Genomic DNA, 25682 nt, shown 5'->3' on the forward strand with positions numbered 1-25682 from the left:
TCCCTCTGCCCGGCCCTCTTGACACCACCCACCCCTCTTCTGTCTCTGGCTGGCTGGCTCCTTGCTGTTCAGCCCTCCTTTCAAAGGTCCCCCCTTCAGGGAGTCCGTCTCTGATCACGCTGGTGATTGTGGTCTGCCCCACGTTGTCTGGCTCCGGCCTTGTGGAGCCGCTTACGGCTAGCTGAAGTTTACTTTTCGTTCATTCACTTATTATCTCTCTCGCCTCCCTGCAGACCACGAGCACCATGCGAACAGGGCTTTATCTGTCTTTGTCCACCTCTGTCCTCAGTGCCTCAATAATAATATTTGTTAGACGAATGAATAAATGATATTAAGTCAGCCATTTCAAAGTCATATGCAGGGGACAGTTGAATGAGTAATGTGGGGTGGTGTCAGAAAAGTCACATTTGCTCAAGTCTGATTTGCACTTCCAACAGTGCTGTGGGTACAGAAAATTATTTTAGCAGGGAATAAAAATGCCCAAGCTTAATGGTAACTTACAGCTGGCACTGGACTTCAGGGTCATGAGTGCAATAGGGAGGGGTGGGGACTGTGGTGAAGTGGGGACCACGGGGGCCTTTTCTACCACGAGGACAGTGACTGCTGCTCAGCTCCTCTGATAGTTGTCATGCAGGAATGTGAGTCCCGTGATGCCAGATCTCCTGATGTTTCAAGAGAAACTTGAAATTGTGCTTCTATGTGAAATCTCACAGTTTTAAAAGATTGGCTCATTAAAAGGAAACTGTGGGCCAATTTAAAAAAAAAGCTATGTCTGCAGGTGGTATTCAACCCATAGTCACCAATTTATGACCTCTCATTTAAGTGATTTGTGTTAGTAGAAGGAAGGACCCCTCCGGTAATTAATGAAAACCCGGAAAAGTGCTCGCACACATACAATGCTGAATGTAATGTCAAGGTGTTGACAGATGAGTAGGGATCACCGGACTCTACGCTAAAAACCCCTGTTCCATTTTAAAATCCCCGTTTTAAAGATATAAACTGAGGTCTGGAGAGGATGGGTGGTATCTTCAGGACCATGCAGAGCCTAAGAGTAGATCTTATCACTCCCAGCCCTGGGTTTTGAAACACTGGAACCACAGAGGGGAGTCCAGCTGGGTCCATGATTTTACTGCACCCAACAGCAGCTCCGGCCGCCTCTGCCTCTGGGCCCCCTGTTTCATGACCTCACACCAGCCACAGGGCCACACTGAGGTTCAGCCTGCCTGTTTACAAAATAGAGGCTTCCCTTGGGCCTTCAAGGGCAGATTCAGGCAGGAAGGAGTGTGGGGGCCACGTGACCCCGAGGCACTGTTCCTTTCCATTTTAACTTCTGGAGTTCAGAGGTTGAGGGAGGTGTCTGATTTTGCAGACTCATTTTCTGGGTCAACCCAGGGCGAGCAGGTTGTCTTCTTGCCACTCGCTCCTGTCCAGAGGCTCCCCCTGGGGAGGGAGAATCTTGCTGAGCGGGCTCAGGGAAAACGGAGTGGCGGCTCCGGGTAAAACATGGCTCAACTCCCAGACTATTCCCTCTGCCTTCAGAAGCCAGTGGGACCCAGCTAAAATCTCTAGGGCTGAAGGAACTGACAGTGAGGCCTGACAGAGACTGAACCTGGAGAAGACAGGTGCCACAAGCAAGAAGCCTAGCCGTGATGATCAAGGCTGACCGCAGAGGCCAGACTGGAAGAACCTGATATGGATGAGGTTGGGAGGGAGGCTGAAATGGAAAGCGGTCAGCTGCCTCTGAAGGCGAAAGAATGCCAAGGAACTTTCCAGAGCTGGTCTGTCTAAACAGTGGAGCTCTGGGCCACCTGTGGAATTTAGGTTTAACTTCTTTAAAATCAAGAGAAATTTAAAATTCCAGTTTCTTAGTAACACTAGCCACATTTCAAGTGCTCGACAGCCACAGGGGACTAGTGTCTACCATTTTGGCCAGTGCAGCTATGGAACATTTCCAGCATCACAGGAAGTTTTATAGGATGGAGCTGTTCTAGAGAACTGAGGCCTGAGGGCCAGGAAGCCTGGGCATAGGCAGTTTTGCCACTGAATTCTTGCAGCCAATCACTGAACACTCTGAGCCGAAGTTTCTTCATCTTCTAATTAGAAATGATAATATTGGGATGTCTACATCACAGTAGATTCCATTAGGACAAATGTCTGTGAAAGCATTTTAAAGTGTGTGATTGACAATTCTATCCTAGGGATGAGGTTATGAGTAAATTTTGATTTCTTTCTTGTATGCTCTGTTTTCCAGATTTCGACAACAAATATGTGTATTTTTTTTTAAAGAAGGCATTCTCTGAATACAAAAGTGATATATCTGTGAAATTCTTGTTTTTTTCTCTGAGAATTAGTAGATATTTAATGACTGCAGAAATTTGAGGCCAGCCTGATTTCTCCCACGCCACCCCTTTTATAGCTCACGTAAATGTTTTGTCTAGATATCCCTAAGGTTTTTTGATTAAGCTGCAAGTTCATTAATGTTACCACAATTTGTCTTGGTGTTGATGCGTATCTATATGTTTTCTTTCTGGAAGATAGTACGTTCTTTCAACCTGTATATGTTTTAGTTTTGTTTAGGAGAAATTTTCTTCTATTAAAGATTCCAATATTGTTTTCCGTTTTATTTTCCTCTTCGGGAACACCAATTATGCTGATGCTGGGTTTCCTCTGTCTTCCATATTGATTCTTTTTCATTCATCCTTTAGTACTCTTTCTTTCCACTTGATTTTGTTCAATCCTTTTTAGCCTGTATATAATGTCTCTGATTATGTTTTTAACATTTCCCCATTTTGCTCTAATAGAGCATTTATAATAGAATAGCTTCATTTTTCCTCTTCCACTTACTTCCTGAGTGCTGCTTTTTCACCACCCTCCGCTTCTTTTTTTTTTTTTTTTTTTTTTGAGACGGAGTTTCGCCCTTGTTACCCAGGCTGGAGTGCAATGGCGCGATCTCGGCTCACCGCAACCTCCGCCTCCTGGGCTCAGGCAACTCTCCTGCCTCAGCCTCCTGAGTAGCTGGGATTACAGGCACGCGCCACCATGCCCAGCTAATTTTTTGTATTTTTAGTAGAGATGGGGGTTTCACCATGTTGACCAGGATGGTCTCGATCTCTTGACCTCGTGATCCACCCGCCTCGGCCTCCCAAAGTGCTGGGATTACAGGCTTGAGCCACCGCGCCCGGCTACCCTCCGCTTCTTAATGTCTCTTCTTTGCCCTTTTTCTTTCTTATTTTGAGATTTGTTTCAGGCAGGCAATCTTGTTTTCCTATATTAAACAGAAAAATCTCTGTCCAATAGTTTCTCCTATTTCATGACACAGATCTTCTAGTGTTTATTCTTTTTTTCTCCTATTCTGGGTTTCATTTTATTTCTCACACTCTCATTTTGGCAGGTCTCATGCAGGCTACTTAGTATAGAATCGGGGTCATTCTTCTAAGACTGTTCTTTGTTGGAGGAAAGTGTGGGGAAAGGGGCTGGCCCACAGGTATTCACGCTCTGTTGACTGTCTCGAAATGCTACCAACGTGGTCCCTAACATGCATCTCCTCTAAGCAAGCTGGAGCCCCTGGCTCAGTGTGAAGACCCAAGAAGGTCACAGTTCTTTGGTGTCTCTTCAGCATTTATGTCTCTTTGACTGACTGGAAGAGAAAATTAGAACCTTTACAGCCATACAGGTGACCACTACCCACAGTCTCCCCCCGCCATGCCAGTATCCCACTTCTTGACAAGGGTCTTGGCGCCTCCTCGATCAGTTCATCCAAATGCTGTCCTGTCACAGACATCTCAGGGACGCTCCCTTATGTGCATGCTCCAGGCTTTGCCAGTATTAGGGAGTGTTGGAGTTCAAAATCACTTCTGGCGAACTCCCAGCCCTGCCCATGATCTGGAGAAACATGTGCCACTTTTGATTTCTGTCTGCAATTTGGTCAAAGTCCTCGGCTATGATCAGCTCTTCTTCATATGCCGGGAGGATGGTCGTTCCTTCTTTCATCAAAGATGGCACATCCTTCTTTCCTTTCGTTGCTGGCTGTTTTCACACTGCTTCAGAAAGGTGAAAGGAATAGAAAAGTCTTCGTTCTGCTAACTGAAATCACAGATGCCTCCCACCTAGTAATTCTGTGATCGGAAAGTGCTGTTTGCTTTTGCACATCTGTATTTTCTCATCTTTGTACAACAAACACGCACAGTTGAAACAATGGAATTTGGAATCAGAGGAGCCTGAATTCAAGACCCAATTCTTCCACATTCTAGCTGTTGATCCTGGCCCCGTTAACTCTCTTCCCCTCCAGTTTCCTTGTGTTCTGTAGACGAATGACCATAGCACTTTCCTCGGAGAGACAGTTACTAATATAAGGTAAGCACTGACCCCATGATTGACACATACAGTAGCTCAATAAATATATTACGTTGTACTAAATAACATTATTATTAATATAGTTAATTTCATAAAAGTGGGCTTCAAAAATGTTGTTCTTAAATCTTAAAATATGAGAGTCAGAATGAAGCTGAGATCACTTAATCCAGTGGTTCTCGACTGGGTGACTATGTCCCCCAGGGGACAGGTTTTATTGTCGTGACTGGTGGAGGGTGCTCCTGGCATCTAGTGAGTACAGGGCAGGGATGCTGCTGGACGTCCTGCAGTGGCCAGGACAGCCCCCCACAAGAAAGAATTATTTGCTCCAGAGGGTCAATGTCCATACACTGAAAGAAGCGGAGAAACCCTGGTCTCATCTAACTTCCAGTATATACAGTGGAGGAAATGGTTGCCCCAGGAAGGAAAGTGGCTTGCCTGAGGTCACACAGTGAGTCAGAGGCAGATTGTGCAAGTTAAGGCTGTGCTTTCTCTTATTTCATTGAAAGACTGTTGTGTCCTGAGCTTTATCAGGTGGCAGGAGTTAAGAGCAGGGCTGCCACGTGGGTGAGGCCTGTGCCCGGCCCTGAGTGAGCTCCTCCTTCGATCTTGCCCTCCGAATGCCTCGTGCGGCCCACCCTCATCCTACTCTTCGTCCCCACCTCAGCCCTTCTCACACCCACCCAACCCAGACACACGCTCCAAGGTCTGGCTTTCTCACAGGAAGCCTTATAATCCCTCCGCCAAAGAAATCCCAGCTTCTCAGGCTTAGCCAATACACGACCACAGGGATTAAAGTCTGCAAGCAAAACACGCGGAGGTGAGAGGCAGGTGGAAAGAGAAGGAAAATGCCATGTCAGGTGGTTAATTTTTGAGCTGGAGAATGATTTCCTGGCATACACAAGGCAACTTTTCTCCTACTGCCCCCCCAACTTGCCCTCTTCATGTGGGAAAGGAAAGAAAGAGAAATGGTCTGTTTTCCGGGACCCAGGGCAGGAGTTTTAAGGACACTGTCTCCACCACCACCTTCCCCTTCCCCTTGCCCCAGCTTCCTGCTGGGCTGCAGCTGGCATTTTTGTCAGGACACTGGGCAGTGACATGGCTCTTGGCAGGTGCTGGTAGCTCCATGCCAGGCAGAGAGCTGGCTGGCCCGCACTTTGGGTACAGGACTGAGGCCAGCTGCCCACAGCAGTATCTGCCTGCCGCCTGCTAGGGTCCCACTCCTCAGGCGTGTCCAGGGCTGGGGCTGCGAAGTGCTGAACTTTGAACTCTAGCAAGGCAGAAGCCAAGCCTTAAACCTTATGGCATCTCCTTGCCCAGGACGGAACCTGCACAGTGCCAGAGCCTCTGGAGCCACGTAGGGTTTGAAGCATCATGGCTCAGGCACTCAGGACTGGTGTCGCTTCCCCACTCTGAGCCTCAGTTTACTCATGGAAAACATGGGAATGACAGCATCACAGAATCACCACAGTGGACATTGCCTGGAAGCAGGCCAGCTCCCAAGGGCGGGGGAAAAATCGCTTTCAGGATCAGGGGAAAGAGCCACTGGCAGGGCAAGCCTATGGGTTATGAGATTCGCATCCAGTGCCCGGGTCCCATCCTGCCTCTACAGCTTCCGGAGCAAATGACTTAACTTTGTTTTTTGGTGTCCTCATCTGTAAAATGGGAGTGATGAAAATAATGATAAGAATTTCAATCTCATAGAGTTATTGTTGGAAGGATTAAATAGGTTCATGCAGGTAAAGTGCTGGGTACAATGCATAACGCTGAGTAATCTCTCTCTCCCTTCCTTCTTCCCTCCCTTTCTCTCTTTAGTTAGTTAGTTAGATAGATAGATAGATAGATAGATAGATAGATAGATAGATAGATAGACAGACAGATAGAGTTAGACAGATATATAGATAGGTGATAGATCTGGGTGGATAAAGAGCTATCTATCTGTTTATCTACTGTCTATCTGTCTATGTATCTAGGGTTACTACAGGCATCTGTTACTTTGTTACGTTCCTTGCCCTCATTATGTTAGAAAGTTCATCACAGTGATCTAAAGCCACTTTAAGTCCGCCATTTGGGGATAAAGGTAACGATTCCAGGTGCCACATATATACGGATCCCAAAGGGAGAGGAATTTGGAGCACACACAGCAGGGAAAGAATCCAACCTGATAAGAAGAGAGAGGACCCAAGAGAAACCTCTCTCCCAAGGCCAGGAAACACATGGACATGAGACCTCCACTTGGAAGGAGGAGGTTAAATAAGGCAGGTGAAGCCTCAGGAAAACAAGACAACCAGGAGTCACACAGAGCGGGTGCAAACCTCAGCTCCGCCACTTACAAGCCAGCAGCTTCAGGCTGACTCACTGGCTTTCTGGAGCCTCCCTCTCTCTCCATGTGTAATTTCAGATGCAGATTCGGTCATCTCAGAGAATGCCCGGGGGAGATCAGAAGGCACGTGGACATGGCTATGCTTTGATAGCCCTGCAATGCTGGGCGTTTCTCCCCCAGCCTCTGGGCAACTCTCCCTCATGGCCTCAATGCCACAACACTGCTGTGCGGGATAGCTACACGTGCTGAGCCCTTACTACACGCCAGGCACTGTTCTGCAATTCCCTTGTTAAACTCTACACACCGCCCCAAGAGGCAGCAACAACTACAGTTTATGTGTGGCTCAGTTTACCGTGCTCAGAGAGTTCAAGTGGCTTGCTCAAGGTCACTCTGCCTCAGTGCAAGCCACAGACAAGAAGAACAAAGCAACTATTTATTGAGGGCTTCCTACGCCTTAGGCAGCAAGCCATGCTTTTTGGGCACATCAGTTCACCTGTGTGTCCCAATGACCCTGTTTAGAAACAATAAAGCGCACAGAGGCTCGGCAACTTCTCTGCCCATGTGTTCATATCTAGCAAGGGATGGAGCCACGATCTTACCACGGTGGTCTAGTCCAGGGCCCTGGTCCTGATCTTATGGGCCCTAGCCCAGGGCTCAGCAATGAAGATGATGCTGACGGGAGCAGCCATCATTTACTGAGCACGTACTGTGTGTGGGTGCTGGGTAAGCCCTTTGCGGTAATTGTGTCTTTAGCTCTTCCCAGATCTGGTAGGTTCTAAAGAAGAAATGAAAGACACTCAACAGAAGGTGCTTGATAGGCATTTTCACATCCTCTCTGGGGGCTGTTCAGACTTTAGAGTGAGCAGAACTGATTTTAGTGTGCCCACCTTCCAGAGGGAGCGACTGAGGCATGGAGGGTTAATCCAGAGGTGATGCAGATGGAAGGAGTTGAGGCCACCCAGAAATCTTGTCTCTGAATGCCAACCGAGGCTTCCTCTTACCTTGTCCCATGCCCCAAAACACTCTGAGAATGCAGCTAGGGGCCACCTGTGTCCATCTGGGCACAAGACTCAGTGCGGGAAACAGAAAGGGTAGCAAGCTCCCCCCAGGCGATGTCTGAGCCCTGCACCCACCCCTCCCCTAGAGTGGAGTGTGTTGGACCCCTGGACTCATTAGTGGATGTTGTGACAAGTTCAAGTTCTTGGGGCCATTCATTAAAAGTGTTCCTGCAGTGGCTTACACCCTGTGGCTGCCCAGGCCTCACTAATCATTCACAAGCCAGATAGGAGGGTGGTGTTGGGGTGGTGCCCTGGACACAGGAGCTCCTGGTGGCCTCAGCCTGAGGTGGGTAGAACACATTCCGAGAAAAGAAGCTGATTCACGGTGTGACCTTGGGCAGCCTGCCTCTCTCTTAGCTTCAGTCTTCCCATCTCTCCAGCTGGTTCCTTCATCCCAACATGGAGTGGGGTGGTGGGCGCACTGAACGCTCCCCTCAGGGCCCCTCCACCTCTCTTTTCCCCTGTCAGCCTCTCCCACACCTTTGCAGCTGGTGCTAATAGGAGGCCTTTCTCCACGTGAAGTGAGACCCTGCCCGAAGGCGCTGGGGTGGGATGAGCCTTTAAATCCCATCTGGTCTCTTCAGTTTAGTTTTTCTGTGACCAGGGGACCAAGGATCAGTCTCCAGGAAAAGGCTGTTATGAGAACCCGGGAAGAGCCTGTGCTGTTTCTTGGTCCCCTGCCATGCTCCCACCCTTCTTTAGGTTAGAAGTTTCATCCCAGGCCGGGCGCGGTGGCTCACGCCTGTAATCCCAGTACTTTGGGAGGCCGAGGGGGGCGGATCACGAGGTCAAGAAACGAGACTATCCTGGCCAACATGGTGAAACCCCATCTCTACTAAAAAATACAAAAATTAGCTGGGCGTGGTGGCATGCATCTGTAGTCCCAGCTACTCGGGAGCCTGAGGCAGGAGAATTGCTTGAACCCGGGAGGCGGAGGCTGCAGTGAGCCAACATCGTGCCACTGCACTCCAGCCTGGCGACAGAGCAAGACTCCGTAATGACCCATAAGCCACTTCAAGTCTGCCATTTGGAGATAAGGTAATGATTCCAGGTACCACATATAAATGGGCCCCAAAGGGAAAGGAATTTAGAGCACACATGGCAGGCCCAGGGAAAGGACCCAGCCTGGTTAGACGAGAGAGAACCCAAGAGAAACCCTCTGCCGAGGCGGAGAGGCCCCCCCCCGGGTCCGTGCGGAGGACTTTGCACTTGCCGTCCCCTACGCCTGGAATGTTCTATTTCTATGGGTGTGCAGGGCTTGCTCCTTCACCTTCTTCAGGTCTTTGCTCAAATGTCACCTCCTTTTGATATGCGTTCCGATGCTCCCTTTTCCAGGACACCTTCCAGACTCTGTAATTGCGCTACCCTCATCCCCAGCTCCCTCCCTTCCCTGCTTCTGTTCTCCATAACAACTATCATCGTCGGACCGACTGGCAGAGGCGTTTGAACCAGAGCGACTCCATCTTGAACAGGGGCTGGGGAAATGAGGCTGAGACCTGCTGGGCTGCATTCCCAGGAGGTCAGGCAGCCTAAGTCATGGAATGAGACAGGAGGTCGGCAGGACTGGTTTCACAAGATACAGGTCACAGGGAGCCAGCTCATGAAAGAGGATGCAGCAGAGAAGCCCGCCAAAACCAAGATGGCAAGGAAAGCGGACTCTAGCTGTCCCACTGCTCATTGTAAGCTAATTCGAATGCATTAGCTTGCTAAAAGACACTGCCACCGGTGCCGCGACAGTTTGTCAATGCATGGCGGCATCCAGAGTTACTCTATATGGTCTAAAAAGGGGAGGAAACCTCAGTTCCAGGAGCTTCCCACCCATTTCCCAGAAAACTCCTGAATAATCCACCCCTTGTTTAGCATATGATCAAGAAATAACCACACGTACGCTCAGGGGAGCAGCCCAGGCCACTGCTCTGCCTGTGGAACAGCCGTTCTTGGTTTTGTCCCTTCTCTAGTAAATTCCCTTTACTCTGGGGACTCACCCCAAATTGTTACTTGCGGAAGATCCAAGGACCCTCTCTGGAGGGGGATTGGGACCCCTCTCCGGTAACAATACTATAGATCTTGCTTATTTATCCTTCTCTAGAACGTCAGCTGCACAGCTGAAAGGATTTGTGACTGTTTGGTTCACTGCCATGTCCCCCTTGAATAGTAGCTGGTACCTAGCAGGCGCTCAGTGGAAACTTTCTGACTGATTGCATTAGTCACTTGTGGGTAGCACCTGGCACACAGGGAACACTGAGGAAATTCCTCGGGGTTTGATTCCATCATCACTCAGGACACGTGGATTAAGCGCCAATTGTGTATCAGGTACCGGGGTGCATTGGTGAACAAGATGGACAAGGTCCCTATTAACCCCTCGCTATCTGCAGGGCATTCTTTCGTTTTACAAAGCTCAGGTTTCCCCGGCTCCTCATCACAGCCGCACGAGGCCGACGCCGGTGGGCCCGTGGGACAGATGAGAAAACCGAGGCTGGCTAGGAAAGTGCCTGGCGTTTACCCGCAGGGAAGTTCCTGGCCAAACCTGGCTCTGCCCGGGATCATCCGGGCCCACATCCTGTGCTCCCACTGCTTCTTGGGCACCGAGGTCTGCCCTATCCTTGACATTTTCAGTTTTCTTGTGTCTATATCACCCCAGCTCCACCCAGGTCCAGCTGGTCCTGCCCCAGGCATCTTGGGAGGGGGCGCAGTTGGGAAACCAGTGAATGAAGGGGAAGCTGGTCCCAGGGGAAGCCGGCCCTGCTGCGAAGCCCCGACCTGTTTCCAAGCCCCTTTCGATGATGCGCCTCCGAGGCTCGCAGTCCCTCACTTCTCAGGCATCTGGACTTCGGGATTTTGGCCAAGAACAAGAAGGACAGGGGAACTCTCACTGAGATTTTTCTCTGAATAAGCATTATCTCAGTTAATCTTCCCAGCAGACCCTAGGCGATGAGCTTCATTCCGTTTTATAGAGGAGGAAATGGAGGCTCAGAAAACCCAAGAACCCACACAATGAGTGAAGGGATGAGGCCAAGAGGGTTCAAGACCAAACTTCAACCCCTGTAAAGCCCTTCCAGACCCAGAGCCACAAGCTCCTTGGTGAGGCAACTCACACCACTATGACTGCTACTGACAATGCAAGCATTTACCTAGCATCTGCGCTGGGCCAGGCACACCCCTAAGTACTCTGGGCTTAGGAACCCATCATCACAGCATTCCTATGAGGTAGGCCTGATCAATATTCTCATTTTACAGTGGAGGAGACTGAGGCACAGGGAGGCTAAGTAACTTGCCCAAAGACACAGCCAGGAAGTAGGAGAGCAAAGCTGGAGTCCAGGAAGGCTGGCGCTGGGGTGTACGCTCTCGTGCTGCTGTCCCTCCCCCTCCACCCCCCAGGAAGTGATTCTGGGGCGCACACCACGTGACGCAGACTCCTTCTCCAGGAAGGCAAAGCCAAGGTCTGGAAAAGTAGATTCCATAGCAAGAAAAAAGTCAAGAGCAGGGAGCAGCTGATGTCTGGTTTAGTAGGGCTGAGAATGTCCTTCCGGAACAGGCCTCAGTCTCCCCTGTCACCCCCAATGGGAGGTGACAGCCAGGCCTCGGCAGGGCTCCCCAGGCCTGGATGTCCCATGATTCTGGTCCCAGACATTGGCAGGGCAGGACCGGCTGCTCGGTGAGCTGCCCACGCGCGTGGCCGGGGACTCTGTGCTGTAAAACGCATGACTCAGGCACCACGAGTTTTACTGACTGGTTCTAGCCCTTTCTAGAAAAGTCTGAGGGGGCTACAGGCTGGGGCAGGGATTGGTTAATAAGAGGAGCTGGAAGAATGTTCCTTTCCTCTGTCCTTCACCCCAAGGCCCCCAGAGCAAGCGCTTTCAGCTTGTCAAGAGAGAAAGGTGCAGGAGGCATGGTGAAACCCAGGGCAGGAGCAGGGCTGTGGGTGGCGGCGAATAAGGGCCTCTTTTGTTATTTCCCTAGCGAGGGAAAGGCGGCTATCCTGACTGCTGAGGACAGAGGGGCCATCGGCTCCGTCCAGCCTGGACCTGGCCTCTGAGAGGGCCTGAGAGCAGGGGTGCCTTTGCAGTGCCTGGAATGCCCTCCATTGCCAAATCCTCTCCTCTCTGCCAGGCCCTCTGCCTCCGGGCTGCCTGCTCATAGGCTAGCATGTCCCTGTTTAGGCCTCTGTTTCCTCATCAGCAAAACGGGACTCTGGATCATGCCTGCCTCCCAGCATGTCAGAGAGATCAAAGGAACTAATGCGTTCGAGGCAGGGGTTCTCAGCCTTGGCACCGCTGACATTTCAGGTCTGAGGATTCTCTGTGGGGGGCTCTCCTGTGCATGGCAGGATATTTAGCAGCATCCCTGGCCTCCAACCACCAGCTACAGTAGCACCCTCCTCCCACTGTGACGCTCAGAATTGCCTCCAGACGTTGCCATGTGTCTCCTGGGAGCAAATTTGCTGGAAGACTACTGATTTAAAGCATGTCCTCTCAGGCCTGAGACACAGTAGGTGCTTTGTTCCTGAAGGTGGCCAACGTTTTTGAGCTCTTTACAAGCATCATCTATTATTATCATACCCATTTTACAGATGAAGAAACTGAGGCACAAAGAGGTTAAGTAACTGGCCCAAGTCACAAAGTTGGTTAAAAAGCCAGGATTGGGGCCAGGGGCAGTGGCTCATACCTGTAATCCTAGCACTTTGGAAGGCCAAGTTGGGGGGGGTGGATCACCTTAGGTCAGGAGTTCGAGACCAGCCTGGCCAACATGGTGAAACCTTGTCTTTACTAAAAATACGAAAATTAGCTGGGCGTGGTGGCAGGCGCCTGTAATCCCAGCTACTCGGGAGGCTGAGGCAGGAGAATCGCTTGAACCTGGGAGGCGAGGGTCGCAGTGAGCCGAGATCGCACCACTGCACTCCAGCCTGGGTGACGGAGTGAGACTCTGACTCAAAAAAAAAAAAAAAAAAAAAAAGCCAGGATTGGAACCCAAGCAGCCGAATCCACGCTCCTACCTGCACTGACGGATTACTCATGTTAGTTCTTGTCTCCATACACTCCAACCTTCAGAAAGCCCCCTGAGACTTCCAAACTCCCACTCCAGTCTCTGGATGATGTCACTGTCCTCTGAGAGGCCTACCTTGATGTCCCACTTTCCCCAACCAGCACAACTGCTCCCTTCCCTGCTGGCCTCCACTAAATCACAAAGGAGTATGGGTTTTCAACAAGGCAGACCTGGGCTCAAGCACCAGCCCCACTACTCTTTCAATGGCTATGAGACGCTGGGTCTCTGAGAGATTAAATGGCTTAATCTCTCAGAGCCTCACTCTCATCTGTAAAATGGGTCCATCACCCCTGGGTCATACTGCATGACTGGAAACACAGACCCTGGAGCCAGAATGGTGAGGTGTGAATCTTATCTCGGCCACTTCCCAGCTGTGGGAGCTTGGGCGAGTGACGGAAGCACTCAGTGCCTCGGTTTCTTCATCTGCAAATGTGGATAATAACACACCAGCCCACACAGCCGCAGCGAACATAAAACAGCACGCAAGCATATCGCGAGTGCTTAGAACCATGCCTGGCACTTAGTAGGTGCTAGAAAGGTGCTGGCTATAGCTCTTATGAGGTCTCCTTGGGGGGACAGAGGAGAGTGCAAGAATAAGGCCTGTGATGTGGCGAGCACATCAGTAAAGCTGAGGTCACTTCCCGCAGCCTCCCGGGTACCAGCGCTTTCCTGTCGGGGTGCTTAGCAGAGTGGAATTGAAAGTCCTCTCTCTGCCCAGAGGGCTGGGAAGGTCCTGCAGGAAAGCAGAGATGAAAGGGTGGGGAAGGGACTGCGCCAGGCTGACCAGCAGAACAGGGGCTCGATGGCCTTCTCAGCTCTGCTCCGGTGTCTTTTTCCAGCTGGGGCTCACTGTTGCCTTCTGACTATGGGTGTTCCCACCAGCACCGCGGGCGCTTTCCCACGGCTGTCCCCCTTCATGTGAATTTCAAAGAGAAGCAGAAAGAGCAGAGAGCCTGAACTCTGCAGATAATAGCAACAGCAGCAATCCTTGAGCGCCTACAATGTGTCAGCACCTTTACGTCTTCCAGGCAGGTGAGTATCATTATGCCCATCTTGCAGATGAAGAAACTGAGGCTCAGGGGAAGAAACTGACTTGCCAGGAAGCGGGGCGACCTCATGTGGCTCTTCCCAAGGGCCTGATGTATCTCAGTGGAAGAGAGCAGTTTGGACACACGTGTGACTTGTTCCAGGCCCTGGCCGGGTCTGCCCTACCTAGGTGCTGACTTCACGTCTTCAAGGTCTGGGGGTGTCCGAGAAATCTGCTCATCAGTCCAGAGGGCACTGTCCCGTTGAGTTGGGTCAGGAAACACAATCTTGCTCCCTGCGGCATCACTGGGAGTCACGCCAGTCTGTTTACACACCTGGCAGGAACGCCGGGAAAGTGGAAAGTTGGCTGGACCTCAGAGGAATTGTTCTGGGCTCTATGTGCCCACTTGAGGGATGGGGCAATGGGTCAAACCAGGTGGGGAGAGCATGTTGGGGCACAGATGAGGGATCTGGGTCCACTAGGCTGGGAGAAGTTAGCAAAGTCTCTCCAGTCCTTTTCCAGGCCCGTCTTTCCAGCTCAAAATAGAAAGGGCTGGAAACCCTGATTTGTACTCAAACGTTACGCAAACTGGGAAGCAGTCTAGGGTTTCAGAACCTGTACAGGTTCTGAAATCAGAACGTGTGCTCAAATTCAAATTCATGGAATGAATACTTTTTTACTGAGCACCTACTGTGTGTGACAGGCACTCCTCTGGGTACAGGGCTGCCGTAGAGCACACCATAGACATGAACCCGCTGTTAGGTCACTTACAACGAAGGAAGAGAGGCAGACGCTAGACAAAGAAGTGATCGTTTCAGATCAGGATGAATGCCTGCCACAAAGAAAATAAAACAGGAAGCTGTTGTAGAGAGTGATTTGTGGGGTGAAGAGGGCTGGTGTGCTGGAGAAGCATTAATCAGGGAGAACTCCTAGGAGGTGGTACCAGTGGAGCTGAGACCTAAATGACCAGAAGCACGCAGCTGGGAACCATCTGAGGCAAGAGGGGTCCAGGGAATAGCTCGTGCAACGGGCCTGAGGCAGGAGCAAGCTCGGCAGCTTTGCAGAACCAAAAGAAGGCCCAGGAGGCTGGGGCACAGCGAGAAAAGAGAAGGGCAGGCGAAGTTGTAAAATCATGCTTTCTAATTTCTGTATTTGAGGCTCTGACACCCTGGAGAGGCTGCCCCTTCCCAGGGCCAACCAATTCCTAGAAATAATAAACGACTAGCCTGCAAGCATTCCTTCACCTGCGAAGCCACCAATGCAGAGGCAGGTCCTCCCTACCATCTCTCTTTGAGGGCTCTCACACGAATCCACCTGCCCTAATCACCCCAGAGCCAGGGACGAGACAACTAGGGGCAGCCCCCATGCCCCAGAGCCACTGAAAGTATTCAAACTGACTAACCAATTCTAAACCTGCCCGCCCTGCCTTGCCCGGACATATTGCCCACAGTAAAAAAGGCTCATGCCCACATTTCCTCTTATTCCCCCTGCTTCCCAGCGGGCCCTGCCGCTTCCCTGTGTGACAGTGTGTGACATGGCGTGCCTTCTGCTTCTAGGGCCCTGTGAGTATAAAAACTTCTTCTTTGATGATGGTGATTTATGTGTCCCTGTGTTTATCATAAACAAATGATTATAAAAGGATTGAAAGAAACACCAGTAACATTAAAACAGACACAGGGAACAGGTGGGCAGTAGCTAGATGACACAGGGCCCTGGGGCCACAGCTGTGAGGTGGCTCACGCCTGTAATCCCAGCACTTTGGAAGGCCGAGTTGGGCAGATCACAAAATCCAGAAATTGAGACCAGCCTGGCCAACATGGTGAAACCCCATCTCTCCTAAAAATACAAAAATTAGCTGGGCGTGGTGGCGGGCACCTGTAGTCCCAGCTACTCAGGAGGCTGAGGCAGGAGAATCACTTGAACTGGGGAGGCGGAGGTTGCAGTGAGTGAAATCCCACCACTGCACTCTAGCCCAGAGATGGAGCTCTCAGAAAAGAAAAAAAAAAATCTACTCGCCAGCTGGAGACCTTGGGGTACGACAATGTACTGTGTTGGCACTGTGGCCTCCTTGCGGTCCTCCCTGGTCGGGATGTTCTATGCATTGGCTGCAACGCATGTGAAGTACCCAGCACAACACCTTGGTGCTTAGTAGGTGCTCAGTCTACGGTCGCTTTTGTCAGTTTCTGCCCTCCTGGGTTGCTGTGCACTGGAAGTCTGCGTCAAAAGAGTTGGGAAGACGGCCTTCTGGCCCTGTCCCCCTGCTCAGGACTCTTCCTGCTCCTGGCCTCTTGCTCTTCCCATTCTCCAGGAACGCCCTTTCTTCCTGTCTTCCTCTCACCACGTTCAGTCCAAGTGCAAGGCCAGCCAGAGGCAGGAAGCCTTCCCAGCTTGCCGGCCTGACCCCAGAGCTTTATGGCGAGTCACAACCTGTCCCTGTCCCTGGATTGCCAACCTGGCTCTCGAATTAGCCTCTGATTATTCCGAGTGTCCAGGGTAAGCATCTTTCTGCAGGAGGCAAAGGGCCAGGGGAGGTAGGCAACAGCAGTTGTGGAAGTCAGCCTGTGAACCAAGCCCACAGCCGCCATCTGTCAAGGGGATCCTCCTGTCCGCACCTTGGGATCTTCATTGGGCAAATGGAGAGAATCATACTAGCGCCTTCTTGGGGTCGTGGTGAGGATTCACGAGAAAATGCATGCCAAGAACTTAGCACACAACTGGTATTCTTTCTTTCACTTATTCAATACATACTTATTGAGCACCTACTATGTGCCAAGCACTGAGCTGGGCACCAAAGAGACAACAGTGAGCAGGACAAACAAAATCTCCCTGCCCTTGTAAGTTTATGCCCCATGGGTGGGGAGGCAGGGAAGAGGGCAATACAGATAATGTACTGGCAGATCCAGAATTAAATACAAAATCCAAAGACCATGAAGAAAAACAAGGCAGAATGCAGAGTAAAGGATATTTCATTTTGTGTTTTAGGTAGGGTCTAAAGATAGGGTTAGGGAAGGGCTTTTCGGAGGTAAGATCCAAACGGAGATCCGAGAAGGGAAGGAACGAGTCTTGCAGCCATCTGGGAGAACAGATGTTCAGACCGAGGCAGCAGCAAGTGCAAAGGTCCTGGGGCGAGAGCAAGGTTGGGATATTTAGAAGCAGTAAGAAAGCCAGAGTGGTGGGAACAGATGGCGTGAGAGGTGGAGTGGGGTTGGAAGATGGGATCAGCAAGGAAATGGGGACCCGAGCTCCTAATCAGCACACAGGAAACATCAGCTCTCCTTAACCTCTGTTGAGAGCCAGGTATGATCTGAATAGAAATAAGTAAACTTGACCTCTGACCACGCCCCCCAACCTGCCATCTAGAAGTTAGCCATCAGAGATTAAATAAAATGTCTTTAGAATTAAACATTGATGAGGCCAGATGTGGTTGCTCATGCCTAGAATCCCAGAATCTGGGGAGGCTGAGAGGGGTGGATAGCTTGAGTCCAGGAGTTTGAGACCAGCTGAGTGGCAATACCCCGTGTCTACAAAAAATACAAAAATTAGCCAGGTGTGATAGTGCGTGCCTGTAGTCGCAGCCACTGGGGAGGCTGACGTGAGAGGATGGCTTGAGCCCAGGAGGTGGAGGTTGCAGTGAGCTGGGATCACGTCACTGTGCTCTAACCTGGGTGACAGAGCAAGACCCTGTCTCAAAAATAATAATTAATAGGCCGGGCACAGTGGCTCCCGCCTATAATCGCAGCACTTTGGGAGGCTGAGGCAGGTAGATTGCGAGGTCAAGATATCGAAACCATCTGGTCAACATGGTGAAACCCCGTCTCTACTAGGCATGGTGGCGCACGCTTGTAGTCCCAGCTACTCGGGAGGCTGAGGCAGGAGAATTGCTTTAAGCCAGGAGACAGAGGTTGCGGTGAGCCGAGATTGTGCCATTGCATTCCAGCCCGGGTAACAAGAGCGAAACTCCGTCTCAAAAAAAGAAAATAATAATAATAATTAAAATAAAAACATTGTTGACTGATGCCAGAGACGGGGTACTCCCTGGAGACGGGGATCATCCCTGCCTTTCCCATCAGTGAAGCCTTTGGAAAATTCACCTCCTTCTCTAGACCTCAGTTTCCGTTTTGTGACGGTTCAAGTAGAATGATCACCAGTTCCAAAATGTTGCGATGGCAACAGTAATAACAAGAGCTGACAGTTACTCAGTGCTTACCAGGAGCCAGCACTTCACAAAGTGCCTCAAACATACGAACTCATTTCCTCCCCTCAGCACTATGTGGCTGAACTATGTTTAGACCCAATCTCCAGATGAGAAAACTGAGGCACAGGACTCACCATTTCAACATAGTCCTTTGCGCCAAATGCTACCAGCATCTTCCATTTTTTTCCAAATCAGTTTCAAAGATTCCAGCCAGAAAAGCATGTGTAAAGGTTAAATTGCCAAAAAATAAAATAAAATTTACATGTCCTCACACGTAAAAAGAAAATAAAGACACATGTTTTGCATATATGAACTTATTGATTCATTATAAAATCCTGTGAAGAAGGAAGTAAGGACATTTCCGTTTTTCATACGGGGAACTGAGTTCCCGGAGGTGAACTTCACCTTCACACAGCTCGTCAGGGTAGAGGCCAGAGATTAACTCGTATCCAAATGAATCCAAAGCCTGGAACCCTTTTGACCAAGCCAGGCTCTGTCCTGAACACCAGGGTTTGCATCCCAGGAACAAGAGGCCCCCATAATGGACAATTACTGCATCAAACTTCAGAGGCAGCGATGGGGTCACACTTCCCCCACTCCTGGGAGAACCAGTCTGGTGGGGCGGGTTGACCATGTATTCCTCTTTCCTTGTTGCTGTAACAAATGACCCCAAAAGGAGTGGCTTAAGAAACACAAATGTATTCTTTTAGAGTTTTGGAAGCCAGAAGTCTGAAATCATTTTCACTGGGCCAAAGTCAAGGTGTTGGCCAGGCTAGTTCCTCCTGGAAGCTCCCGTTCCAGCTTCTGGGGGCCACTGCATTCCTTGGCTCATACCCCCACCTCACATTGCTTTTTCTGTCTCTGCTTCCATCATCCTATTACCTTCTGACTTCAACTTCTCCTGCCTGCCTCTCAGAAGGCCCCTTGGGAATTACATCGGGCCCCCCTGGATACTGTACAATAACCTCCCTATCTCAAGATCCTTCCCCTAATCACATCTGCAAAATCCCCTTTTTTCCCCCATATAAAGTAACATTCACTGGGTCAGGGGATTGGTACACCGACATCTTTGGTGGGTCACTGTTCAGCTGACTTAACGGCTCACCAAGCATCATGGTGGCAAGAAGGCCATCCATGTACAGATGAGGAAACGGAGGAGCTGGGGCTGTCAGTCAACCTCAGCACCCCCAGACAAGGCACGAGTCCAATATTTCTTGAAGCATAAAAAGCCAACTCCAGAAGACTTTGGGTAGAACAATGAGGTTACCTCCCTCTAATCCTTTCCCGCTCATTATTTCCAAAACAAAGTCTCAGTTTGGTACTGGCTTGTCTTCAATGGCTCACTTAATGATGTCCCTCCCTTTGCAAGAAAAAGAGGGCAGGTCACAGGTCCACAGCTTCAAGCAGGCAGCAGTATGTACCCAGTAGTAATTAGCATTAAATATTTACCTATTTATTGCTAGTTTTCTTTTTCTGATCACCAATGATGATCCCGATTTTCCATACATGATACCCACATAAAATCCCCTATTAAAGTTGCATTTACGTTTTTTTTTTTTAAAAGGAGAAGGCAGTATGACATTAATTTAAAAATAAATAATAACAGGAATGTAATCAAGTCAGTAATATTGGCAGGGCGCGGTGGTTCACACCTGCAATCCTAGGACTTTGAGAGGGCGAGGCGGATGGATCACAAGGTCAGGAGATCGAGACCATCCTGGCCAACATGGTAAAACCCCTTCTCTACTAAAATTTAAAAAAAAAATTAGCTGGGGGTGGTGGCACATACCTGTAGTCCCAGCTACTCGGGAGGCTGAAGCAGGAGAATTGCTTGAACCCGGGAGGCAAGGGTTACACAGAGTTGAGACTGAGCCACTGCACTCCAGCCTGGCGACAGAGTGAGACTCCGTCTCAAAAAAAAAAAAAAAAAAAAATTTTAAAAAAAGGAAATAATATTGAGTGGTGAGGGATTCTGGCAAAAATGATGTGAGTGGTATTTGGATGATGAAAACCAAACCAGACTCACTCCATTCTGGGGTGCCTTTGGAAAAATTCCCTGTCTGAGCTCCCTGAGGTTCAAATGAGGTGACAGAAGTTAAAATCAGCAGGTAGTGTCTGGCCAGAGAAGGTGCTCAATCCGCAGAGCTGGACTTGCAGTTTTTTTCTGGAAAACCTCTACTGGGGAAAACTCAAGGGCCTCTCTGAACCCTGGCCACCCTCTCTTCCAAAATCCAGGACCAAGAGAGAAGGAGAAGGACTGACTGAAGTCGTGTTTAGTAGCTGTGTGACCTTGGGAATTGAACTTTCCTCATTTCTAAAAATGGGGATACTTATTGTTTGAGCTTCCTACATCTGATGCGAAGAGCAAATGAGCTGAAATTGGAAAGGAATGTAAAACAGCATTTGGTAGATACGAGAAAAACGTGTGGCTATTGCTCTAATTATAAACTCCCACTATGTGCGGGGCACTGCACTGGATCCCTCCTGTATCTTCCCCTGATTTTCATAACAGAATGGGAGGGTGTGCGTCCTCCCCACTTCGCAAATGAGACAGGCTCAGAAATTCAAGGTCTCCAGCCCAGGCTCCCCTCTTTCATAGTTTCAGAGCCAAGACGCAGATCCAGGTGTTCCCAACACAAAGCCCATGTGCTCTCCACCATTTAACTTCTCTGAGCCTTAGTTTCCTCATCTGCAAAATAAGAGAACTAAAGCATACTTTCAGCATTAAATACGAATATAAGAACTTCGAGTACTGGGAAGGAATATAATATTGTTATACATGAAGACTAAGGCTACAGACATAAAATGACTTGCCCAGCAAGTATGTGGAATGCGAACGCAGTACTGACTCCAAAGCCTCAAAACTGAGGATGAAAGGACCAACTTCCGGGTCATCTACCTGCCCACAAATTGGGCAAAATCTGACCTTATCGGTGCACTATCATCCCGCCACAAGATCTCTACCCCAGGGTAAGTCTGCTGCTAGCCCACGTGACACCTTTGTACTAATTAGAAAAAAAGGTCCTTCGTCAGGTGGATCCAGCTCTACAGCAGGACGCACAGCTTGGCGCGGGGAATGCCGGTTGGTTCAGCCTTACTTGCAAGCACCTTGCGCAGTGCACAGCCTGCACAACACTCTGTAGCAGCCTTGCCAACAACATCCCCAAACTCTTCCTTCTCAGAGCACCTTTAGAGTCGCCTGTGAACCCCCAGAGCTAAGAACTCCTCTTGGACATTTGGTCAGTATCGTTTCATTTGCTGTCAGGGGGTATAAGGCAGGAAAGAGGGCAAGATTTCTCTGCAAACATGTGGGGCTGGAGCTCATTTATTCATAACAGTCTCATCTGTACCCACTAGCTAAGATCACTCCCCAAACCTCTAACTCCCAGGAGGGCCATTCTTGGAAAACGTTAATGTAGTCTAAAGCTGGGGTAGAATCCCAGCTTCCTGAGCCCCCAGCCCTCTTCAATAGCAAGAGCTGGGATCCCTAGTGGCACTGGAAGTGGCAGCCTTGCATTCCAGAGCTCATCCCACTCCTTTTCATCCCTGCTGACAGCATTTCTGAGCCAGAGGCCATAATGTGAGAATTGTTCCACATCTGCTCTGCGGATTGACTCCAGCCTCCCCACAGACCAGCTCACCAGTCACCAGGGACAGGTGCAGGAGAACCAACCCTCTTGACCACACAGACGCCTATGACAGCAGAGCAGCAATGGATAGGAGCTGTCACCAAGCCGGAAAACCAGGCCCCCAAGAGGGGTTGCCTCCTACTCCACACGGCCTGGGAAATGACACGTGAACAAGCATCTCCAACTTCTTTCCTGATCTGATATCCGCAACTTCGCAAGCTTTTAGTAACCCATGTGTACAATACAACCTGCATTTGTGGCACCAGAATACCCACATGGAAGAGGCTGAGATGTGGCAATCCAAAGTTGGAGTGGACTTGAGGACACCTGTCTTGAATTGCCCAGCAAGCGTTTGGAAGTTAGTCCACCAGCCTCTGTTTGAGGGGCTATCACAGGGAGTGGCTGGTTAAGATAACCAGGATTGTCTTGAAGCTCCACGTGCAGAGCAAGCCTACTCTGCTTGCCTTAACCCATTTCTCGTTTTGCCCCAAGAATACTGCACTAGCAGTCAGCTGCACTTTTTTTTTTCTACATGGGAAATGGGTTAAATGTATGTCCCAGATCAATAAAGAGGGCAATGTTTTCTAAGGATACTTCTTACGCACATTGTATATTAGATTGAGAAACACGTCTGTTCTTAATGTCAGAGAATCTAATAATGATAATCATATAAATAGATGGGAGAGGGGGCTTCGGCTATGCCAACAGAGATTTTGAGGGAGGCTCAGGCCCTCCAAGTAGCCAGACCTGCCTCCTGGGAGGAGGCCCTGGTTCATCAACCACTTAAAGAGGCAGTGACATCTAGAATCACATAAAGAGTCCCCACAAGGAGACTATAGGAAACAAAGGAGTGGTCCGTATTGAATGATAATTAAGAAGAGCATGTAAGGCACAGCAGTTAGAAAGAAGTATAGACTCTTGCCTGTGATCTCAGCACTTTGGGAGGCCGAGGCTGGTGGATTGCTTGAGTCCAGGAGTTCGAGACCAACCTGGGTGACATAGGGAAACCCTACCTCTACTAAAAATATAAAAAATTAGCCAGGTGTGGTGGCAGGAGCCTATAGTCCCAGCTACTTGGGAGGCTGAGGCAGGAGGATGGTTTGAGCCTGGAAGGCGGAGGTTGCAGTGAGCAGAGATTGTGCCGCTGCACTCCAGCCTGGGTGACAGAGCAAGACCCTATCATGAAATTAAAAAAAAAAAAAAAAAAAAAGTACAGACTCTACATTCTGGCTTAGCAGCTGTGTGGCCTTAAGCAAGTCACTTAACCCCTCTGAGCTTCCATTTCTTCACCTGTCAAACAGCGATGCAAATAACAGCTGCCTCTCTGGTTATTGTGGGGATTACATGGGACAAGACTGATCAACTCCTAGCATGGCCCCTAGTGCATGGTAAGAGCTAAGCATTCAAGAAAACACCTTCCTCCTCAGCCTTAGCACCATTGGTGGTGGGGGTGGCTGTTACATCCCAGGGGCTCTCCCTGTTATCTGTCCCTGCCTTCCATTCAGTTGTGCACATTGGGGTTCAGATGGGAAGTGGATACCTTGTGAAGCTCAAGCTTCAGAGCCTCTCCCAAGCCTTGTACCGAACGTTCCAAGCCCCATAACCCTCAGATCTGCTCCTGGGCTCATGCTCTTCCTAGAGAACGGAGCTGAGAGAAGCTGTTGGGACCCCTGCTGAGAATAGGCACCCTGTGTTTCATTTCTTCTTGTGGGAGAGCTCTGCCGAGGGCCTCACAGACAGCAATCCGTCAAGGCTCAGCCACCCACACTTCCACCAAAGATGTTTCGCAAAGCCTTACTCAACCCCTCACATCAGTCCCAGAAGCTAGTGTCATGATCGCTCCAGTTTATAGAGAAGAAAAGCAGGACCCAAAGAGGAAAGGAGATTGATCCAAGATCCGAAGATCCACAGGTCAGAAAGTGGCCCAGGGTGGGCGGGTTTTGGAAAAGGTGGCCTCATCCTTATTCCATCATTTATTGTTTTTTTCTCTTTCATGTCGAGAAAGTCTAATCGCTTAGATAATTCCACACTAAAGAAACTGCTTGTGTGTTAGCCTGGGTCTCCTCGGAACCACCTGGTGTCACCTTCTTACTCCGTGTGCTCAAGGAGGGCTCCTTCTGCCAGAACTTTCCTGGCCTCGGCTGATCGGTGCTGGGTAATGCACCACTAAATTACACCTCTTTGCTTTTTGTGAACATGTAATATCTCACTGAGAGATGGTGAAGCAAATTCCTGGAGGTAGAAGCCTTATCTTGCAAGCCCAGCGCCCTCTCATGATACCCTAGATGGGCTGAGCACAGGTGAAGAACCCAGAAGGGACCTGTGGGACCACCTCCTTCCAGCCCCCACTAGTGCTGATTTCACTTACGACTCCTGAACTCCACCTGCAGCCTTTGATCTTACAGGGATTACTTTCTTGGAGAGACTGAAAACAGCGAGGGTTCTGGATTCCAACAAGCCCGGGACTGAATACCGATACAGTTACTTGTTGTGTGACCTGGGGCAAGTCACTTAACCTCTCTGAATTCACTTTCTCTCTCTGAGCCTTTGTTTTCTCTTCTGGAAAATGGGTCAAATAATCTTTCCCCTCTGAGAGGCATCGAAAGGATTAAATAAAATGATACACAACAGGCAAATTCTCACTCCTGGTAAGCACCCATGAATCTTACCGTCCTCATAATGTAAAGACCTCGTGCAGAAAACGACGAACCACTGCTATTAGGCATTTACACTGTACCCGGTTTTGTTCTAAGAGCTTTCTTGATGCTGCCTCATTGATATTCACCACTGCCCTATGGGTGGGCACTATCATTTCCCCCATTTTTACACATGAGTAAACTGAAGTTCAAAGAGGTTAAGTGACTTGCCCCAGGTCGCACAGCTTGGCACACAGTAAGTGTTCATTGTCACTGTCAGGTAAAATGTGCAACACAGCACGAAACACAGAGTTAGAGCTCAGGAAAGAAAGAACTCTGCTGGGCACAGTGGCTCACGCCTGTAATCACAGCACTTTGGGAGGCCAAGGTGGGAGCATTTCTTGAGTCGAGACCAGCCTGGACAACATAGTGAGATCCTATCTATATATTTTTTAAAAATTAGCTGGAGATGCACCTGTAGTTCTAGCCACTAGGGAGGCGGCAGAAGGAGGATCGCTTGAGCCCAGGAGTTGGAGGTTGCAGTGAGCTATGATCACGCCACTGCACTCCAGCCTGGGTGACAAGAAAGACCCTGTCTCTAAGGCAAAAAGAAATTATTCCACTAGCCCATGGAAGTGAGATCCAGAAAGCGGGTGGGACTCAAGCTCTGAGGAGCAGCTGGGAAGAGGGAAGAGACATGAGGAGCGTTCACAGCAGTCAGGTGCAAGGGAGGGCGGGCGAGGGGGTCTGGTGGAGCCTGTCTACACCGGGACCTCAGCGGTCTCCCAACTTGGAGGCTTGGGAGAAGAGGATCCCGTCCGTGGCGGACTGGGGGCGCACAGGCGGAGGACGTGTTACCTTGGGCGGGAGCGCGAAGACCACCGGCAGCAGCGCGAGCGGCGTGAACAGCAGCACCAGCAGCCGCCGCGCGCTCCACACCTTCTTGGCCGCCGCCGCCAGCGCCGCCATCAGCGCGATCTCCGGGCGGAGCGGGCAGGCCCGGGACTGCCCCGCTTGGCCCCGGCGCGCCGGCTTAAAGCCTGGGGGAGGGTCGAGGAGGGGACTGCGCCGGGGAACCCGCCCTCTCCCTGCTCCTCCCGGAGGAAAAGGGTGGTGCCTGGGCCCCTGGGACCGGGTGAAAGAGGCGCGGGAACGTTGGGGAAAGTTAAGCAGGAGAACTGGAGAACCCGGACCCCAGCCGCAGGGCAGCGTGGCCTTGGGTCTCACCCTCGCGGCTTCCCAGCAATGTGGCCTGGGGCAGCTGGCTTGTCCTTTCCTCGCCTCTGTTTACTCTCCTGTGAGATGGCTGAGGATGACAAGGCGAGGATTAAGGCGCCTGCTCCTATTACCCGGGTTCAAATCCTGGCACTGCCGCTTGCTAACTGCGTGGCCTTAAACAGCAGCCTCTGAGGCTGAAAGTG

At 50.2% G+C, this 25682-nt stretch overlaps 1 protein-coding gene across 1 annotated transcript in view; it reads right to left on the bottom strand.

The window, feature by feature from the left end:
• Positions 1 to 25286, bottom strand: part of SLC13A3 (solute carrier family 13 member 3) — an 85427-nt gene extending 60141 nt beyond the window's left edge. The window contains exon 1 of the mRNA XM_003936483.4: positions 25120 to 25286. Coding sequence (XP_003936532.1) covers positions 25120 to 25230 — 111 coding nt within the window. The 5' untranslated portion in view covers positions 25231 to 25286. The remainder of the gene's footprint in view (positions 1 to 25119) is intronic.
• Between the last annotated feature and the right edge of the window lie 396 nt (positions 25287 to 25682).

Source organism: Saimiri boliviensis, chromosome 9 (genome assembly GCF_048565385.1).
Source record: "Saimiri boliviensis isolate mSaiBol1 chromosome 9, mSaiBol1.pri, whole genome shotgun sequence".
NCBI lineage: Eukaryota > Metazoa > Chordata > Mammalia > Primates > Cebidae > Saimiri > Saimiri boliviensis.